This window comes from Anas platyrhynchos, chromosome 3 (assembly GCF_047663525.1).
Source record: "Anas platyrhynchos isolate ZD024472 breed Pekin duck chromosome 3, IASCAAS_PekinDuck_T2T, whole genome shotgun sequence".
Taxonomy (NCBI): domain Eukaryota; kingdom Metazoa; phylum Chordata; class Aves; order Anseriformes; family Anatidae; genus Anas; species Anas platyrhynchos.
The window spans coordinates 113600455-113619382 of NC_092589.1; the positions used below are offsets into that span (position 1 = coordinate 113600455).

At 39.0% G+C, this 18928-nt stretch overlaps 1 protein-coding gene across 4 annotated transcripts; it reads left to right on the forward strand.

Moving 5' to 3' along the window:
* The first annotated feature begins 681 nt into the window (after positions 1-681).
* Positions 682-18763, forward strand: GCFC2 (GC-rich sequence DNA-binding factor 2). 4 transcript variants are annotated; one of them, XM_027455322.3, is made up of 18 exons: positions 682-940; positions 1717-1827; positions 3126-3278; positions 3916-4131; positions 5154-5239; positions 6497-6612; positions 7678-7864; positions 8793-8916; positions 11037-11115; positions 12276-12388; positions 13004-13203; positions 13922-14075; positions 14345-14466; positions 15269-15345; positions 15927-15993; positions 16556-16702; positions 16989-17113; positions 17338-18763. In XM_027455322.3, the coding sequence occupies exons 1-18, from the start codon at positions 745-747 to the stop codon at positions 17450-17452; spliced, it is 2388 nt and encodes a 795-aa protein (XP_027311123.3). In that variant the 5' UTR covers positions 682-744; the 3' UTR covers positions 17453-18763. The 4 variants fall into 4 exon arrangements, with proteins under 4 accessions (XP_027311123.3, XP_071892619.1, XP_027311121.3 ...); XM_072036518.1 differs by having other exon boundaries at positions 683-940; positions 13925-14075; XM_027455320.3 differs by having other exon boundaries at positions 684-940; positions 3123-3278.
* The last annotated feature ends 165 nt before the right edge of the window (positions 18764-18928 follow it).

An 18928-nucleotide genomic window follows, 5' to 3' on the forward strand; every position in this document is an offset into this window, starting at 1 on the left:
CAAACACAGCTTCTCTTCTCCACAGGATTCCTGAGGCAAAATAATATTGGTATCTTCATCCTACAGACGAAGGGGAGAGACGTGGAGCAATTTAAGCAAGAAGTTTCAAATGCCCACTATTTTTTTCCCACAAATATCCACTATTTTTGGATACTTCTCTTGGGATATAAAGGCCTTACTTGAAGGACTCGCCCTGTTTCTGGTGTAACCAGAGGGGCTGGATCTGAAGCTTTCTTTCCACAGATCACACTCACCACAGAGATGAGGGATGGTACGTGACACTGTACAGCCCCTCACCACACAAAACAAATTTAGTCCCTTGTTTTGCCGCCGTCCTTCTGTTCCAACCCCCTCACAACAGAGCTGCCACTTCCCTGCCTCCTTCAGCGTGCTAAATCCAGAGAAACAAATTAAAAAACGTGACTGTTTTGTGCTTTTTTTTTTTTTTGACGACTACATAGCACCAAGCTGAGGGGCGGGGGAAGGCACCCCGCAAGGCCACCCCCACCACGAACACACACGCGCAGCCCTTCAGATAAATTTTATTTTCACGCGTTTGAGCGATTAACCACCCACAAAACCCCCTCGACTGGAAGCTGAGGAACACTTTTCACACTCCCCTCAGCCTGTACCAGGCCCTTCCCCTTCCCCGGGGCGCTGAGGCGGAGCTCGCCGCTCAGGGGGCCGAGCCTGCGGCCGCCGCGCACCCTCAGCACGCAGCCGGTGCCGGGCCCGCCCCGCGCCATGTTCCGCCGGGCTCCGCGCACCTTCAGCGCCCGGCGCCGCCCGGCCTCCAGCGGCAGCAGCAGCGAGGAGGAACCGGGGGCTGAGCCTGCTCCTGCCCCTGCTCCGCCGCAGGACCCCGGCACCGCCGCTGCGGAGGGGCCGGTGCGGAGCCGGGCGGGGGTGCTGAGCTTCGGGAGCGAGGAGGAGCGGGAAGGTGAGGGGCGAAGAGCGGGAGGGTTCTCGGCTTCGTGGTGGGGGGGGTTGTCCCGATGGAGTCTGCATCAACTGCTTGGGCGCTGGAAGGGGGGAAAATGGGGTGAAAAGGGCTCGGGGGTGAGATGAGGGCAGGGAGATCGCCCATGGGCTGCCCACAGGCAGCAGCTCTTCAAGAACTGCTCCCACACGGCTCCGTGCCACGGCGTCCATCCCCCAGGAGCAAACTGCTCCAGCACGGGTCCCCCACAGCACCCCCAGACCCCTGCTCCTGCGTGGGCTCCTCTCCACGGGCTGCAGCTCCGGCCCGGGGCCTGCTCCTGCGGGGGCTCTCCATGGGCCGCAGCCTCCTCCAGTACTCGGAAACAGGAGAAGCAGCTGAGGGAACTGGGGTTGCGTAGTCTGGAGAAGAGGAGGCTCAGGGGAGACCTCACTGCTCTCTACAACTACCTGAGAGGAGGCTGCAGTGAAGAGGGTGTTGGTTTCTTTTCTCAGGTGACAAGTGATAGGGCAGGAGGAAATGGCCTTGGGGAGGTGCTAGGAGAGGTGTTGGTGTATCAAGGAGGCTAAGCTCCAAAGATGTGAATTCAGAAGTAATGGATCCTGAGTGATAAAGTGATAGAATTAGACTTAATGCAGTCAGAGCTTCAAAATGTATGCTGAGTGCACATGTAAGGATTATTTGCTTTATATATATTTATACAAACACACACACATATATATATGTATATATATGCTTTGTTGATATGTCTGAGTCATTCTGTTTTATCTCTACAGGTGATGAAGACCTTTTCAAAATCAAAAAGCCCTCCTTCAATGAAGTAACCTTTAGAGTTCAAAAGAAGAAAAGCCTGCTGCCTGCACAGAGAGAAGCGGAAGAAAGCAAAAGTAAGTACTTCTATTGTTAAAAGATTTTCTATGTTAGTTTTATGAAATCAGTAAATTAAGAGTATTGTGTCAAGACTGTTAGATGTCTTCTGTTTGTTATTTGAATCTGGGATGATACTTGCAACGTTACTTTACAAGCTTATAATTTTAATGTTTCTACGATTTTTTTTTTCCCCGTACTGACCTTGCTAAAAGAGGGTTACAACTTGGGGGCTCTTCTTGAGAAGAGCTGAGTATGCAAAATCTCTGTAAAATATCAACATTTAAAATGTGACAAATGTATCTTTCAAACTGTAGTAACTATTCAATGCTGGTTACTGTCAGTTTACACTTTCTCTTAGTGCAAATATTGAGATCAAATGTGAGCTTAGTAAGATTTTGTTTGGTGGAGCTTAAGGAAAACCTTACACTTTGTGTTATTAAACCATTTGCTATTAAAATGTGGATATCTTAATCGGATACCATCAATAGGCTTGATTGTTCTGTTAATATTCGAAGTGTTACTGAATAACAGTAAAGTTTCTTAGTGGGATTTGGGGTTTGTCTCTTTTACAAGTGCGTAAGATGTTCTCTTCCTTTCTATTTACCTTTTTGACACTTGTGGCAATTCACAGATATGTTGCTAATGCTGCTGCTAGATAAAAATAAACTAGGTTGAGATAAAGTTTCCTTTGTGGTTCAAATAAATCTTCAGTAACTTCTTATAGAAGTATATATAACTAGTATATTATAGAAGTATAGTATATTATAGAAGTATATATAACTCCTATAACTAGTGGCACATTCTGCTATGACTTACTGAAGATGTAGTGGCAGATGAAGAGAAATTAGTGTTTTTAAAGAATTCTAATAAAATCAGAGACGAGACATGCATGAATCTTTACAGCTCAAGTACAGACTCCCTCATTGTTAATGCTAAAGACAATCAAGCCACCCCCCTTTATGAAATGAAGCTGTGACCTATGAAGACATAAATCAGATGTCAGCTGGGAGCTCGTGTTGCTCTTGTGTGTACAAATGTGCTCTGTCTCTCAGAAGAATGTGTTAGTTCAAGGCTGCTACAGATGCTTCAATTCCAGATTTGAATGAAATTTGGGCTGTAAATAACTGTATTGGAATGTGTGAGGGTTTGGTCTGTTTTGATAAGGACGGGTGGAAACAGATTTGTGACCAGTCTTTGGTCATACGGTCCAAACAGTTACTAGTAACAAAATAGTAATTTAGTAAAATAGTTAGTGGCATATCACATTTCAGCAGCTAAAACTGAAATCATGTTTTACTTCTTTCACTTAAAGCAGAAATCTGTGATTTGGAGCCTGGAACTGGTAACAGCGAAGACACAGAAGAAGAGAAGAAGGAAGAGGAAAGTTATTCTTCACAAAGTGAGGACAACAGTGCAGACTCTGAAAATGAATCCACTCCTCCAGGGAGGAGAAAGGATTTATCACCAGGTCAGTGGTGGACATATTTATTTATTTATTTTTAGAAATAATATTACAACTTTTGTTTGAAAGTACATGACGAGTGAGATGAATCCCGCTAACCTGAAGTCATGTAAGATGTAAACACCTTGTTTGTGCTGAGTTGAGGCTGACCCTTCTGAAAGCACAGGAATAGTTCCCCAATATTTTTGACTGCATGTGTTTGTGGTTCTGTTAATTTCAGGAAATGGATTAAAAATTATAACTGTTCCTTTTGCAAGAAAGGCAGTGAAAAAACTGCTGTTTAATGGTATATAATTCACTTTGAGATTAGAATTTAACCTCATCTGTGCTGTCTTATTTGTAAACTTTGGGTTTCTTTGTAAACTGCATTAGTTCAATAACTTTGATCCTTTGAAGGGATGGAAAGAAGGCTAATCACAGGCTAGTGATTATTTGAAAGAAAAAATCTGAGTTTTGTTTTCTGGATGGAGCTGCTTTTTAAGGCTGTCTTTCCACCTGCTAATATTCACTTACAATACTATGTGTTCCAAGAAAAATATCTTGTCCTGTATTCAGAATTGTACAGTGAACTTGAATTGTGGTGGTTATTGACATTAGGAACAATACAGAGCATTACTTGGATTTTTTTTTCTCTTCAATGCAGTTAATATCCCCAGTGCAGCCTGTATTGAGTCTGCTCGGAGGAAACGTCACTTAGCCAGGACACAGGCTGATTATCTTCCACTGGATGTTTCTAACGGTCATCAGGTTTCTCGGAGAAGAGAAAGCAGTGACGAGAGTGAAGACGGGTCTGATATGAAGAATCTCAGTTTTGCTCCGAAAATGAGAACTTTTAGGGAGAGAATGGCTGAACACATGGGTGAGTTCGGGCCGTTTTTCCCATTGGCTGTGTCCTTGTTTTGCTGACATCTGGAAGAATGAGAGAATTTGCTCCTTGGGGGGTCTTGGCAAAACGCTGTAAAGCTGATGCTTGAGTTTTATATGAGACGTTTACCTGCTTTAGGTTTCACTAATGTAGGGGTGCAGGATGCCTTGAGGAAAAAATTTTACAATAATTCTTGACCTTGTTGACTGGAGGGGAAAAAAAAAAACAAAACACCTAGTTGGAGACATCATATTTAAAGTATATAAAACTGGTGTAAGAACAATTATCCTATGGAAACTTTCTAAATCTTGTTTCCTACTTACTCTCCATTCTACCCCGTGGTCTTTTCACGTTGATGTTATGTCTCTTGAAAATGTGGAGGAAAAAAAATAATCCCCAAACAAGACAGTCCTTCAGAAGTAAACAAGCCTATTGCACACAAAGCATATGTGGCTCTTCCACTGGTTTTTAAACTTGTCTGGCTGCTTGTGGTTTCGTTTATAAAGCACTGGTTTGCCATACTTGTAGACTAATTTTGTTCTTATTTGAATAATGGTTATAAGGATTGCGTAGCTATGAGCTAATTCTGTAATTCTAATCAATGCTAATGAGGTACTTTTGTATCTGTAGTAGAGCATACATTTTGGAACACTCAGGGGTTTGCTCTGTATAATGTCCCCTGTTACAGTCTAACTGTACTTACATTTTATATAACTTTGCTTTGAAACATAAGCGAGGCGTTTGTGCTCCTGGTACTGCCGTAATAGTTGTCTGAGAAACAGTATGTAGAGAAAATGAATATTGATAACAATTCTACAAATTCCAATTGCCATTTCCAAGTCTTCCAGTTTCGAAGTCCTTCGTGTGCAGACTTCTCATCTGCTATTTTCTGTGTACATCACTTCTCAGTAATGGCTGTGGGAAGTGGTGTTTTTGAGGGAGGAGGAGTATTGGTCAGGGAATAGGGAGGTAGGTAAGGACTTAATTACTGTACTAATGATTGTTTTTACTTCCAGTGTCTGTTAGCGATGAGTCAAGTGAAGATGAAGCACAAATGAAGTGGGAAGAACAGCAAATAAAGAAAGCTGTCAAGCTCTCTCAGGTGATAAGTGCTTTCTTAACCACCGAAAGTTGCTTTTTGCTCATAGACAAGAGAAGAGAGCTTGTTCTGGAGTGATACCTCCTTTCTGCCAAGTCATAAGAGATTTTTAGGAAGTTAGGTGCTGGTTATTCCAGGAAAAGGTGATAATGACAATTTGTGATCTCTGCATTGCTGTTCAGAAAAAGGGTATTGTAATGCCTTGAGGGGTTACCAATTTGTGAAGGAACACCTTGGGAGAAGCAGAGATGAGCCCAGGGATCTTGACAGAAAGATTTTTCACATACTGCAGTATAGAAAGATGCAAAGTCAAATTGGCTATTTCATCAATGCTAAATTGCTGTTGTGTGGCAATCAGAGGTTGTTTTTTTTTTTTTTTTTTCAGTTAGGCAGAATGGTCTTTTTTTCTGTTAAATAACTGACAAATGTGTTTTCTGAGGAGGTTTTGTTTCTGGCTTAAATCGTGTATTCTGGACCAGACTAGGAAAATCTGAATAACCAGTTTTTTATTTCAAAAGGGACAATTGTAGAAAATGCTGCTTGTTAAATGGGAGTAGTCAGAGGATTGGGGGAAAGTTGCATCAATCTTTTGAGTTTCAAATCCAGTGTGATTGGTTCTCATGCCCCACTTGTTTCTGCAAAATCCTTAATCCTTTGCTGCTCAGCAAATGGCAAAAACTGTTGCAAACCTTGTTAATCATGCACTTGATTGCTTCAGTTAATTGTGTTTTGGTTAGGTTTTAACTTACAAGTTTCTACTGTTTTAGAATGTAGTATGTCTTGTAAATTATAAGCTAAAATGCTTGGAATCCTTTTTTAGTTACAATTACAGTCAAGCTGAATTTTCAGAATGAAAATTCTGTCCTTATCACTGCTTAACTGTAGTTCACGATTTCTACATTTTATGTATAAAATTGTAGTATTAGCGAGGTCCAGCTGTCATTTTGTATCACTAGAGTGATTAATATATTCAGACCAAGAAGAGAGCAACTTCAATGCATCCTAAATTACAAATTGTTTTGTGCTGTTTGTTTCTGTATACTCTGTATGGATGCAATGTATATACAGTTCTTACATTCAGTTTTCCTTGCTTTTGTTTTACAAAAAAAAATAATCCTTGAAATATGTATGTTTTTATCGTATGTCTTGGATGTTCAGGTTGTCTCGTTGATCTCTAAAGCTGCAGAGGCAGAACTTGTATAAATTGTTTATTAAACTCATTAAATTTGTCTTAAAAATTAACAGTTACAATTCTTACAGGAAATTTACAGTGATGCTTCCCTGTGTAAATCTCAACCAGCTAAACCCAAGTTTGATACCTCTGTTTCCTTACCACCTGTGAGCTTGGAAATCGTAAAAAAGCGACTGACTGAAAGGTAAAAACTGATTTTAGAATTAACTTCTGAGATGTCTGTGTTCATTTTGTTGCAGAAGGAGAGATGACAGCTTGTTATTCTTTCTCCTGAATATTGGAGGATTTTTGGATTAACGTGCCAGTTATGTCTAGCACAGTATTACAAACTTTTAACTTAGCAATGCTTGGTTGTTAGAGTATATGGACTTTTCAGCAGCATTTTATTACCTAGAATAAAGCAGTGGATCTTTGTGCTCGCTAGTAGTTCTTACAGGAGTATAGGTACAACGTTAACTTTGCCACGCATGGAAAACTTCAACCAGGGCAGATGCAGCTGGCTATCCTATCCCTCTCACACTGATTACCAGCTATCCTATCCCTCTTACCTTATCCTATCCCTCTCACAGTGATCACCAGCTGCAAAAATAGCTTAGTATTTCCTAAAGCAGCAGCACAACCTATGCAGCCTGTTTAGGACCTGTCTTGATGGGACTAGATCATCTTTAAAGGTCCCTTCCAAGCCATGTTATGATTTTTTTCCCCTTAGTTTGCAAGCTGAGACTTCTCTTCAGCTATTCAGCAGCTGCTGTATGGGCAGCTGAAATGTCCCTGGGTGAAGGTGAACACCAAAAAGGTGTTTGGGCAGGACAGATGGGGTCAGGCATCCCAAGGTAAGCCATCCCCTGTCATCCTTCAGAGCCAGCTCAGCCAGAAGCAGTTGTGGACATACTGACATGTGCTATAGTTTTACTGAATTTGTTACCTAGAATCAATTTAATATGATATCACTCAACTTCTCATGGTTTTGAGGAGCACGGTGTATTGAGGAATCTAGGTAAAATGTCAGTGGTGCTTTCAAAACTCACATAAGTGACACTTGATTCTCCAAAGCACAATGCTTGCCCACACCCCATGCTCTTGCAAGTGCTGGCATGCGTCTAACTTCCAATGCTTCTTAGCTCAGATACAAGTGCTATTCTTAGCACACGCAAATGTTTTATACTTTATTTTAGTGGGAAAAATGTTTTGGAATGCATTAACTGTTAACTTGGCAATATTTTCAATTGTCTGGGTGTTTCTTTTTTAGGATAACATCATTGCAGGATGTGCACTGTGCCCACCAGAGGGAGTATGAAAAGTATATGCAGGACATTGAAAGTTCAAAGATGACTGTCGAGGAATTGGAGAAGAATTCAGATGCTGCTTTGAATTACAAATTCTACAGGGGCATGAAGACATATGTAGAGAACTTGATAAACTGTTTGAATGAAAAAGTATGTATCTTTTTTTAAAATCATGATAAAGGTGCATTCTTTCAATGTAAGATGAGGGTTTTTTTTTTTGGAAATGATGGTAAAAAGGACACTACCCAATTAAAAACTCAGAAATTTGAATACATCAGGAAACAAAATTAAAGAGAAACAAACCAACCCTCCCCATGACCTAAAGTAATGATCAGCCTAGTATAGGTTTACTGACTTGGGCTGTGGTCTCACCTAGAGTTTGGTGGATAAAACCAAAACCTTACTGGAGGGAGTTTTGTGTGTGTACAGTAACTAGAGTGTGCTGAAGTTGAACAAGAGGTAGGGCTTAAATTCACATTTGGGATCTCAAAATGTATGTGACATCTGTTATATGACGGAGGTAATAAGGATTTCATGTTAGGTTTGAATTGGGATTGATTTAGTTGAGCTATGTAGGGATTTGTCTGTTATCTGCTTTATCTGTTCCCTGAAACATTATCTATATAAAAAGAGGAGGAAAGGTTTGGACGTGGGGAGAGGCTGCCTAAAGTTCAGCTTTAGTGAAAGTGTCCTGTGTAGACAGTGCTATCAAATCTATTTTACATCAATTGCATTGCAACTGTGAGTCTTTTTGTGTAACTCTAAAGAGAGCAAGTGTTAGTATTTCTGTTTTAATGGCTAGTGGCTCAAAGGCGAACTGAAAGGAAACTAAGTGTTACACAAGTGTCCTGTTGAGCGCTTTTCCATAAAGTCTTACGTAATTCTGTGATAAGCAATTTATTTTTCAGTCTTAATTAAAAAAAAAAATGCCTGAAAACCTCCAGTGAGTAGGAACATTCAGTCTTTAGTACTCTGGTTCTAATTTTACTGCTGTGCTTGAAAATCCGTGGAAACACCTTGTTCTTTCTTTTTTCATTTTATTTTATTTCAAACCTGATTACTGTTTGCTATATTTCAGCTGAAATACATTAATGAGCTGGAATTGGCTGCACATGCACTTCTTCAGCAACAAGCCATGGCAGTGTTGAAACGAAGGCAAGATGAGCTGAAAATTGAATCTGCTTATATTCAGCATCTGACAAGTTAGTATGAAGTCACGAGTTACTTTCTTATTAAAGCATTCGATCTTTAAGCAGAAATACAGTTAATTTTTGGATGGTATTTCATTCTTACTTTTCATCTTCTTTCCTCTTCCATTTGTCAGTAACCACGTTGCACTATATCTCAGTTGAAATCCTTACCTCAGTAAGGCCTATGTTCTTTTTTCCTGCTATAATAGTGAATATAATACGACCAAGTACTAATTTTGGCTTATTAATCCTGGCAATTATCTCAGTATTTGAAAGGAGATATGGAGTCAGTTTTCTAGTAGGTCTTAAGATGGGGAAAGATTAACAGGTCCAGAGGAGGGCCATGAAGTTGATCAGAGGGCTGAAGCACCTCTGCTGTGAAGGAAGGCTGAGAGAGCTGGGGATGTTCAGCCTGAAGAAGAGAGATCTCCAGAGTGACCTTATTGCAGCTTTTCAATACTTAAAAGGGGCTTATAAAAAAGGTGGAGAGCTACCTCTTGCTAAGTCAGATAACTGGACAAGGGGGAATGATTTTAAACTAATAGAGGAGAGATTGAGATTAGGGGTTGGGAGGCAATTCTTCACACTCAGGGTGGTGAGGCACTGGCACAGGTTGCCCATAGAAGCTGTGGATGCCCCATCCCTGGAGGTGTTCAAGGCCAGGTTAGATGAGGCCCTGAGCAACCAGATCTAGTGGCTGGGGTCCCTGCCCATGGCAGGGGGTTGGAACTGGATGATCTTGAAGGTCCCTTCCTAACCCAAGCCATTTGATTCTCGAAAGCTTGCTGGCACAGGGTTCTGCCACTTGTGAATCTGTGAAAAAGCAATGCGTTTACTGGGCAATGTGACTTTACATTAGGGTGTCTTTAAGGCTCAGCATACACTCACAATACAGATTTCAGACTCTTCAGTGACAATTATATGAAGAGAAGGACATGAAGAAAGAAGCTTTTCTGTGTAAGGACTTTATCCAAAACACAACTAATCTTTTAGTTGCTGTAGGAAAAACGATAACAATTTTTTAATCCTGTGTTTTCTTTCCACGCTGATGCATTGTTTGTGTGCAGTGTGAATCTTTAGCTGTTGCTGTTTAAAGAAACAAACAAAAAATCCAGTTTAAAGCTGTTTAGGCAAAGCAAACAGCGATACACTTGGAGGTTCTGTGAACAGATGGAGGCCAGATGCACCAGTTTCTGGTAACAACCAGCCATGGATTCAGTGCTCTGACTACACAGGACAAAAGGCTGATTAGAGAACCAGCAGCATGTGTAATTTTGTAAAATGGTGTGGTAGACTGACAGCAGGTGCTTAGAACAAAAGACTACTTGTTTGTGTCAATAGCAGCTATTAATTTTTTTTATTTTCAGTTTATTACAAATGGAACCATACTTGAATGTTTAACAGAGCTTTTAATTGTTATGTTCCTAGTTGTGTTTTAATTTAGTGGAAATGATGTTTTTTCTTATACTGGAATACTCGAGCAGTAGGATGCTTTTTTGTATGTTGTGCACATGCCAGCCAGCTGATACTGATACAAATGAATGTCCAAATAGAAAATGCTTCGAGTTTTTCTCTGTTGGACTGAAGAATCAGAGTATGGGTAATTTGGGTCAAACAAGGAGACACAAATAACAGGAGATAGTGAGGAGCTGACTAGTCTTGAAATTGCAATGCAATGATCTTGAATAATGTAAATTGGGGATTTAACATTCATTGCAGTGTTGGAACTAAAACTCTGAAGTTATTCAATTTATCGCATAGTTTCATTTTTTTTTAACATACAGGCTAATTAAATCCCTACACATGCCGTTCGCGCTGCTAGGAGCAGATTGTGGAAGACAGTTCTGTTTCCAACCAGGACTGGGAAGCGGTGATTATTGGCTGGAATGTTTTCAAACCCCTTTTCCATAAGCTGTTACAAAGGAACAGCCACATCTGACTATCCTGCATTTAACGTGCAATATTTGCTGTGCTTTACACGGGAGACTGTTACAATTTTTGATCAGGAGGTTTTGTTTTCTTTGGTTATTTTCCAGATGAAAAACAATAGGAGGAGAATCATTTTTGCATTTGGGAAAATAGGAACTCTTAAATCATACTCTTTTCTTTTGTCTGTTTCTGTCTTCTGTTAGCTGGGAAAGACAAACCAACTAACGGTGGATTGGAAGGTGATGAAAAGATGGAGATTCTGAAAACGTGTGAGCAACGAAGGTAGCTATTATGTATATGTACAGCTAATTCTGATAAATGTGTGGTACACTAGCTTCCTGTAACTAATCAGTGATGAATGTAAATCTGCAGGATTACTAAATAAGATTACACCCAAAAAAATGTATTTGCCTTCCAGAGCTCAAAGCATTTGGAAAATCTATTTATTAATGTAATTCTCTCCATTGCTAATTTAGATTGTTATTTGAAAATGCCAAGTCTTTAAGTGTGGCTGTTTACAAAACATATGAGAGGAGCTTTTTCTCTCCCTGGTGTAATAGGCAATACTGTGACCTTATTCAGAAATACGTCTTTGTATTATTGCATAAGTAACAAAAAGAGGCTGGGATTAGTGTTGCTGCTGGGGGATGGTGGTGGTGAATGAAGCAGTACAACATCAAGCCCATCCACAGTCAGTGTAGGCCAGGTACTACATCTTGGGTTTTAGTGTTCAGAGACTGTTTTTCATCCATTCCAATTCCAAATTTCTTACTGCAAAGCACGGTTATGAGTCAAAGTACCCATGCAACTGAGTTTCAGAGTTGCCAGTAACTTAAAAAGCAGCAACGTGCTCTTAATTAAAGCAAACCATTGCTGCTAATTGATACAAATATCTGAGGTATTTATGCATGTCATTTGCATGACATATACAATTTCTATGTGACATGTAAGCTGTTAATTTTGCAAGCTGTTGGGATGCTGGTGCCATGGCAATAGCATTTTTTGAGCTGCCACAATTTTTATGTGGGCTGTTGCACAAGCTATCTGGAACCACGGTGACAGACTGTTGAAGGCTCAGTAGTTTCCTGCATACTAAGACTGTCAGAGGTAGTATCTCCAGTACCATGCTAGATGTCTGGTGTTCCAGGTGGAATGAGTTGTTAGAGCCCTCGGTAGGGATGAGGTGTAGTGAAGGTTCCTGTGTGGCGATGAGGAAGATGAGACGTTCTTGTAACCTCCTTTATGTCAGCTCACAAAGCACCTTCTTTCACAGTTCTTGCTCCTTATGGTTAGATGATTACTGCTGCTTCCCCACTGCATTTCCTTAAGTTTTTGTTCTCACCACGTTTTTAGTGTATTTCTGAACTCGGATTGTTTTTCAATAGCTTCCTTCCACATGTACAAGGGGAATAGTAACTTATGGGAGTTCATTACAAATACAGGACTTGCAGACGGCAGGTGAGAGAGCAGTCACAAAAAGCCGATCACCATGAAGGCATGTCAAGTGACGATGAGCTGACTCCAACAGAGGTGACTGAATTCCAGGAGAGCAAAGGTTGGTGCCAGTCTTGATATGATGTATGATAACAATTTTTTTTTCCTGTTTTTTAAATGATTTTTCAAAGGAAAGTGAAGAAATACTTGTGAATTGTATGTAATTTCTTCTATGCTACAGAGAAGAAATGCCTTCAGACAATTCTGACTAATTACTTGGGTAGAATAGATATAAGGTTGTGTTTTTCATCTAATCAAATTGTTTTCTGAAGATGGAATGAATGAATTTTATTTCAACATTTTAATTGCCTTGAATATGTGGGTCAGGAGGAGCTGGGAAAGGCATAATTTTTTTTCTGGATAACAGCGGAAGGATTTTCAGGTCTGAAATTGCAGGAGTCTGTGATACAAAGTTGATACAAAGCCAATGTACAAATAAATCTGTGCAATAGTTCATAAAGAAGTCTGTCTTTCTGTGGTCTTCTGTTTTTTTCCTGAAAAAGGGTTTTCCAGAGAGCCAATTTTAAAACCCATTTCAGTGTAAGATCTGTGAAAAATAAATGACAATTGCAATTATCATATAAATACTTATGTCCTATAGATTCATAAACTATTCAGCTTATGCCTCAATAAATTGTGATTGTTTCTTTTTATTCCCAATGAATATTATCCATAGATAACATTTTAGAGGATAGTAGGAAAATCTTTGAAGATGTACATGCAGATTTTTGTGACATCAGAAAAATCCTGTTGAAATTCCAGGAATGGAAAGAGAAGTTTCCTGACTCTTACTGTGATGCTTACGTCAGTTTTTGCCTGCCTAAGCTTTTAAATCCATTGATCAGAGTTCAGTTAATAAATTGGAATCCTCTTGAGGTAGGTGCATCATCATACTTCCTTTTCGTGGAAAAATTGGTTGTATTATATGGCAGAGATGACCTCTAGGTTTCTGGGTATTACACTGAAGCAGTAGACAGTGCTCCATAAAACCTGTTATGTTTCTGGTCTGTGCTGTCTTAGTAAACTTGGCTTTTCTGCTTTATTCATTCTTGGTACTTGGTGAGATATGTGAGCATTTCTGGCTCAGAGTATGACAGGGCAGAGGCCTGCTCTTTGCAGGGAAGACTTCTGTATGGGAACATTGTCATTTGGATTGTAGGGGCATTCCAGAGCTTGAGATAAAAGTATCTTATTTAGAAGGAGAAAGTCCGTTTCCTCCTGCCAAGTCATTTTTGTATATGAATTGTTTTAATCTGTACTAATACAAAAAAGAGGTGTAGTTCTTCCTGTGCATAGCACAGCCGTTAATTTCTAATGATCTCAGAGTTAGAATCTTCTTAACTTTCTTCCCCTTATCCCCTGGCCCTTTTGCACCATCCCTTGTAAAAAGAATTCTCCTGAGTTCTTTGAAGACAGCCCCACTGTTTGAATTCTAGTTTTAAAACCAATTTTCTTAACTTGTTGTTTTGGCCCATTGGATAAGGATGATTCTAAAACTAAGAGAAAATCTTTGTGGTATCACTGGATGTATTTTTGCGTGGAGCTTTTCTTTTCAATCCTGACCAGCTGACAACTAATAGGAATGATCTTTCAGCAGAGTTCTACAGACTTGGCAGAGATGCCCTGGTTCAGAGCTGTAGAAGAATTCAGTAATGCCGAAAACTCAACTGAATCAAAACGAGATGATGATCCTGATCAAGAGGTCTTGCCTAGAGTGATTGAAAAAACTGTTCTACCAAAAATTGCAGGTATGTTAAGGTTGTCTTGAAAATGTTTGTGTGCTGTAAGCAACCAAACAATAAGTGATAACTATCAGGTAATGTTAGATATCTAATCATTCCAAGATACAGTGATTACATGGTTCCACAGAATAAGGCTAAAGTAGCCTCTTGTAAGATTATTGTAAATGAGAGGCTTAGCTTTTTAAATGTTAGCTTTCATTATGTTTTAATGCCTTGAAACTAGAGCAGAGAACCTCTTGGATATTATGAATTTAAGAAATTCCTTTGTTTTTCAGCATTTGTACAGAATGTGTGGGATCCGTTATCGACTTCACAGACTGAGAACCTTGTACAGCTTTGCAGAAATATCTTTGAAAAACAAGTCCCGTCCAAAAGTGAAGGCAGAAAAGCGAAAGAGGTAAAAAGCTCCTGTGGTACTGAGAAAAGAAGAACTTCATCCACTGTCCACACTTACTATGCATGCTCCTATGTGCACTTATAACATTGTCCTGAGGTTTTTCAGTTCTGATTACTTGTTTCGTCACCTTATAGTAAGAACATTTAATAGTTGACTTTCACTAGTCTGATGCTGTCCTTACTGATGGTGGTAGAAGATGGGATATTTCTAAGGCACAAATCAGCCCCTGTTCCTAGAAAAGTTCTGCCTGTACATATCAAAACATTGATCATAAATCTAATCTTTTTGCTTATGACAATAGCAATGGTTAGAAGTTTCAGTTTTGCATTTAATTATCTTTCAGAATCTGAGATATAAATGCTAGTAATACTCGTGTTCAACTTGTAAGATTTTTTTAAGTAGCTATTGAGTAGAAAAAAGAGGATTCCTCTTTGCTGTTCTTCACAGCAGAAATCTTAAAATTTAAAAATCCCCAAACTTAAAATGTTTTCGATTGAAACACATTTCCCCCAAAACACATCCTCTCCTATCTGTGGTGATTTTTATATAGAATTATATATAGCAGGAAATAAACAAAACAAAAACCAACAATCATCTTAACGGTTATCCAAAAGGGATGGTTTAAAGCTGAGACTTGCTGACAGTTCTTTAATGTAGCTGTGATCTGTGTTTTATATGCAAGTGGCACCTATATATCTGTTACATTCCTAGATTAACAAAATTGAAATTGTTTTAAATGGAAGATGAAGTCTTTTTTCTTGTGAAGACCTTTTTTTTTTTTTTTTTTTTTTTTTTTAAACAGGATTTGATTAAGGAGGTTGTCCTAAGGATGAAGAAATCTATAGAGGAAGATGTTTTTATTCCTCTGTATCCTAAAAGGTAATCTGACTCCAGGATTTTTACCTCTTTCTTTTAAATTTTGTTTCTATATAACTCTTCCTCACAGATGTAGGTGAAATATTGTAGATATTCATCAGCAACTAATGTGACAAACATGCATCCTACTGTTCCATTGTAGGAAAGTGCTTACTTGTTCCTGTAACTAAAAGCTTTCCAGTACCTGAGGTCCCGTCCACAGTCTGGTTTTGCTGTAGCAATTTACAGTACCTGAGGGCCTGGGTTATTTTTTTGGTGGTCTTTTACACCTGCTGCTCTTCATTCCTTATGTCATTCCTAAAATAGGTTTTATATTCTTGATGCTTAGTACGGAACACACTTTCAGAGATGGGAATGAGGTGTTTCCAATTGCTAATTTTATCTGAAATGATTTTATAGTAGTTGTATTATAATGTGTTTAAAGTGACAGCTGTTTTTCTGCATCTTTAATTTTAGTTGTGTTGGTCACTACTGGAAGAATTTCCATAATTGTATATTTCTCAGTATTTGAGATCAATTCTCTGCTTATTTTCTTTTAAAAAACAAAATCCTTATTTCACCTTTTTTTTTATTTTCATGACCAGCACCGTGGAAGACAAATCATCACCAGGTTCAAAATTTCAAGAAAGACGTTTTTGGTCAGCTGTTAAGGTAAAGAAAAAATACCTGTAATGTATTTTCAGACAAATCTGATTCCTGAGAGATTAATACATTAGCTATTTTTCTTGGTGAAGGATATATTCTTTTTAGCAACCCACATGTGATGATTTAAAAAACTAGAAATGAGCACTTTGCTTACCCAACTGGTACATACTTTGCAAGAGACTTTGATTTGACCATCTGTTCAGCTCTTTTTTTCTTTCCCTTGGGTGCATCAGCCAGACCTGGTGGCATGGCATCAGATCAGTTGGTCATTGTCACTCTGTTAACAGGTCTGTTCCCTCAGTACATGCCTACAGCACAAATGCTGTCCTTACTGTAGGATATACTCACTGCACATTTGTTTAAGTCCCTCAGTGTAGTTTTACTTCTGGAGTGCTAAGCTGGGAATTTCTGAATGCCTGTGATTTAATTCCCGTTAAGATCTGCCTCCTTTAGGGAGTATATTTGTACTAAAGATGAGATTTAGATGCATGAAGGGATAAAAGTTTTTAAACTGATTACCATGCTTCCAGCCACCAAGTATGCATGTTCTGTTTTTTCATCAATTCAGCTGCTCTCCAATATTCTTCTTTGGAATGGGATTGTACAGGAAGACATGGTCCGTGATTTGGGACTGAGCAAGCTGCTGAATCGTTACCTTCTTCTGAACCTCTTAAACACACCATCAGGGCCTGATAACATAGAAAAATGTACTAAGGTAAGGCTTTTTCTCATGAGGACAGGATTAGCCTGAAGATGGAGTGTAACCATGCACCATTTAAGATTTTTTGTCTGATCTTGGTGCGTGAAACGTCTTAGAGCAAATGTTGGTCTAAGGGTTTTTAAGAGTAACTGCTTGTAACGGTAATTTTGTTTTTAAAGAAAAAACATGCTATTACTAATGACTGAACTTGCCAGAAGAAGTCCCTGTCAGAAGTAGTGGGACTTGGTTTTATTGAAAATCTTTTCTTTTTAAACTTACAAAATATTCTTTGACTTAACAGGTGGTTGCGTGCCTCCCAGAAAGATGGTTTGAAGATCTTGGAAATGGATCAATTCTCCCAGAGTTAGTGAACTTCTGCCAGCATTTGCTGCAGTGTGCACGTGTGCTCCACAAGAATAACCAAAGGTATGTGTGTATCCCTTAGGATTCTGCGCTTCCTCATATACTTCATGTTAACATGTTTTTTGAGGCTCTAGATTTTGGGTCCTGCTACTGATCAATGTATCTGGGGCACCCAACGACAGGTGGTGAAGGAGAGATGCCTGACTCTCTTAAGTACATTTTAAACTTATTAATGTTATAGCAACGCATTTATGTACCTAACTTTATCAATTTTTCATTTTTTATAGTGATGAAACAAAGGAAGTTATTCTTCTGTTGGTGAAAGTCAAGGCTCTGCATATCGTTGAAGACTTCATTGAGGAGTACAAACTTGAACATCTTAAATCCATAATTGGGAAGTAGGAATTTTTGAAGCAGTATTTAAAATTACTGAAAAAAGCCTGATATTCACACTAAAAAAGAAAAGTTCTGTTTAATTAGTGGACTCTGCCTACCCAAAGATGTAGTGGTGATGAGTTGACGTCCCTGTCTTACTGCTAAATACTTGAGGATTTTTTTTCCAAATATATTCTACAGCCATCTACTCATAAGTTAAGGAGTGTTTTAAAAAATCACAGTTGTCAATATAAACTGCAGACATCCTGAAATGTATGGCAATAAAGCTTTATGGCTTTACCCTTCTGGGAAGGATTGCAGGCACTCCCTATCTTTCTAGTAAAGTTTATCACTGCTAGAGAGCTGACACCTTTACAAGCTGTTTTCAATATTATATTGCTAACTATCACTCTGAGTCAGCAGCCATTGAACTCTTCTAACTTGTCTGCAGCGATTTTGGTAGGGTTATCATTTAGTTTGTCCATAGTGGAAAAGAACTGATAAACTTGCAAGGGTTTTGACGTTGATAGAGAAACAGAGGAAGTCAGTATGCAGTGAAGAGTCTGATCAATGTTTACTGATGGTAAATGGGGGTTTAGTGAGGTAAGAAGTTGCACAATGTCCGGGGAAGAACAAATGTAGTGAAGATAGTGTGTGCCTTATAGGGGAGTTTTGTACTTGATCCAGGCTGAACTTGTGTGTACACACCTGGAGTCGTCACACCTTGATTTATTAGATTCCTAATAGACCTTCATTATGAGAAGGAAAAGCACAACCTCCATGACCTTCTAGTAACCACCTCGTAGGGAAATCTCTTGCTTCCCAGGGAGAGGTCCTGAACCTTATTTCACCGTACCTGTATTACAGAATCACAGAACTTCTAGGTTGGAAGAGACCTCAAGATCATCTAGTCCAACCTCTGACCTAATGCTAACAGTCCCCACTAAACTATATCCCTAAGCTCGACATCTAAACATCTTTTAAAGACTTCCAGGGATGGTGACTCCACCACTTCCCTGGGCAGCCTGTTCCATGTTCCAGTGTCTAGATCTCTCATGTTTTATAACTTTGTATATTTGCAGTATTAATGCAACAGAATATAAAGGATGTTTTCTTGTAGAAACCCTAAAGCATCTCAAATTCTGATGGGTGTTTACTTGCAACTGTATTTCCAGAATCTTATGGGATGAGAATTTAACTCTTGTAGGTTTGTTCTGTTTTATTTTTTAATTGTAAAATATATTTTTGTAAAAGATTTTAATTGTAAATAGTTCTGATCAGTGTTACAAACAGACGATGACTTTTCAAATAAAACCAAAACAATTATTTTGAAAACAAGTAACTGTTTTGTTGTGTTAACGAGCCTCTACAGTTCAATTCTTTAACACGCGACAGGACGGGTATGTGAAATATGGAAAAAACTTTGTCACTACTGGCCCCTCATTACCTTCAAGAATTAGGAGTATTATGCAAATTCTGCTTTCTAATGATTGCATTTTTATT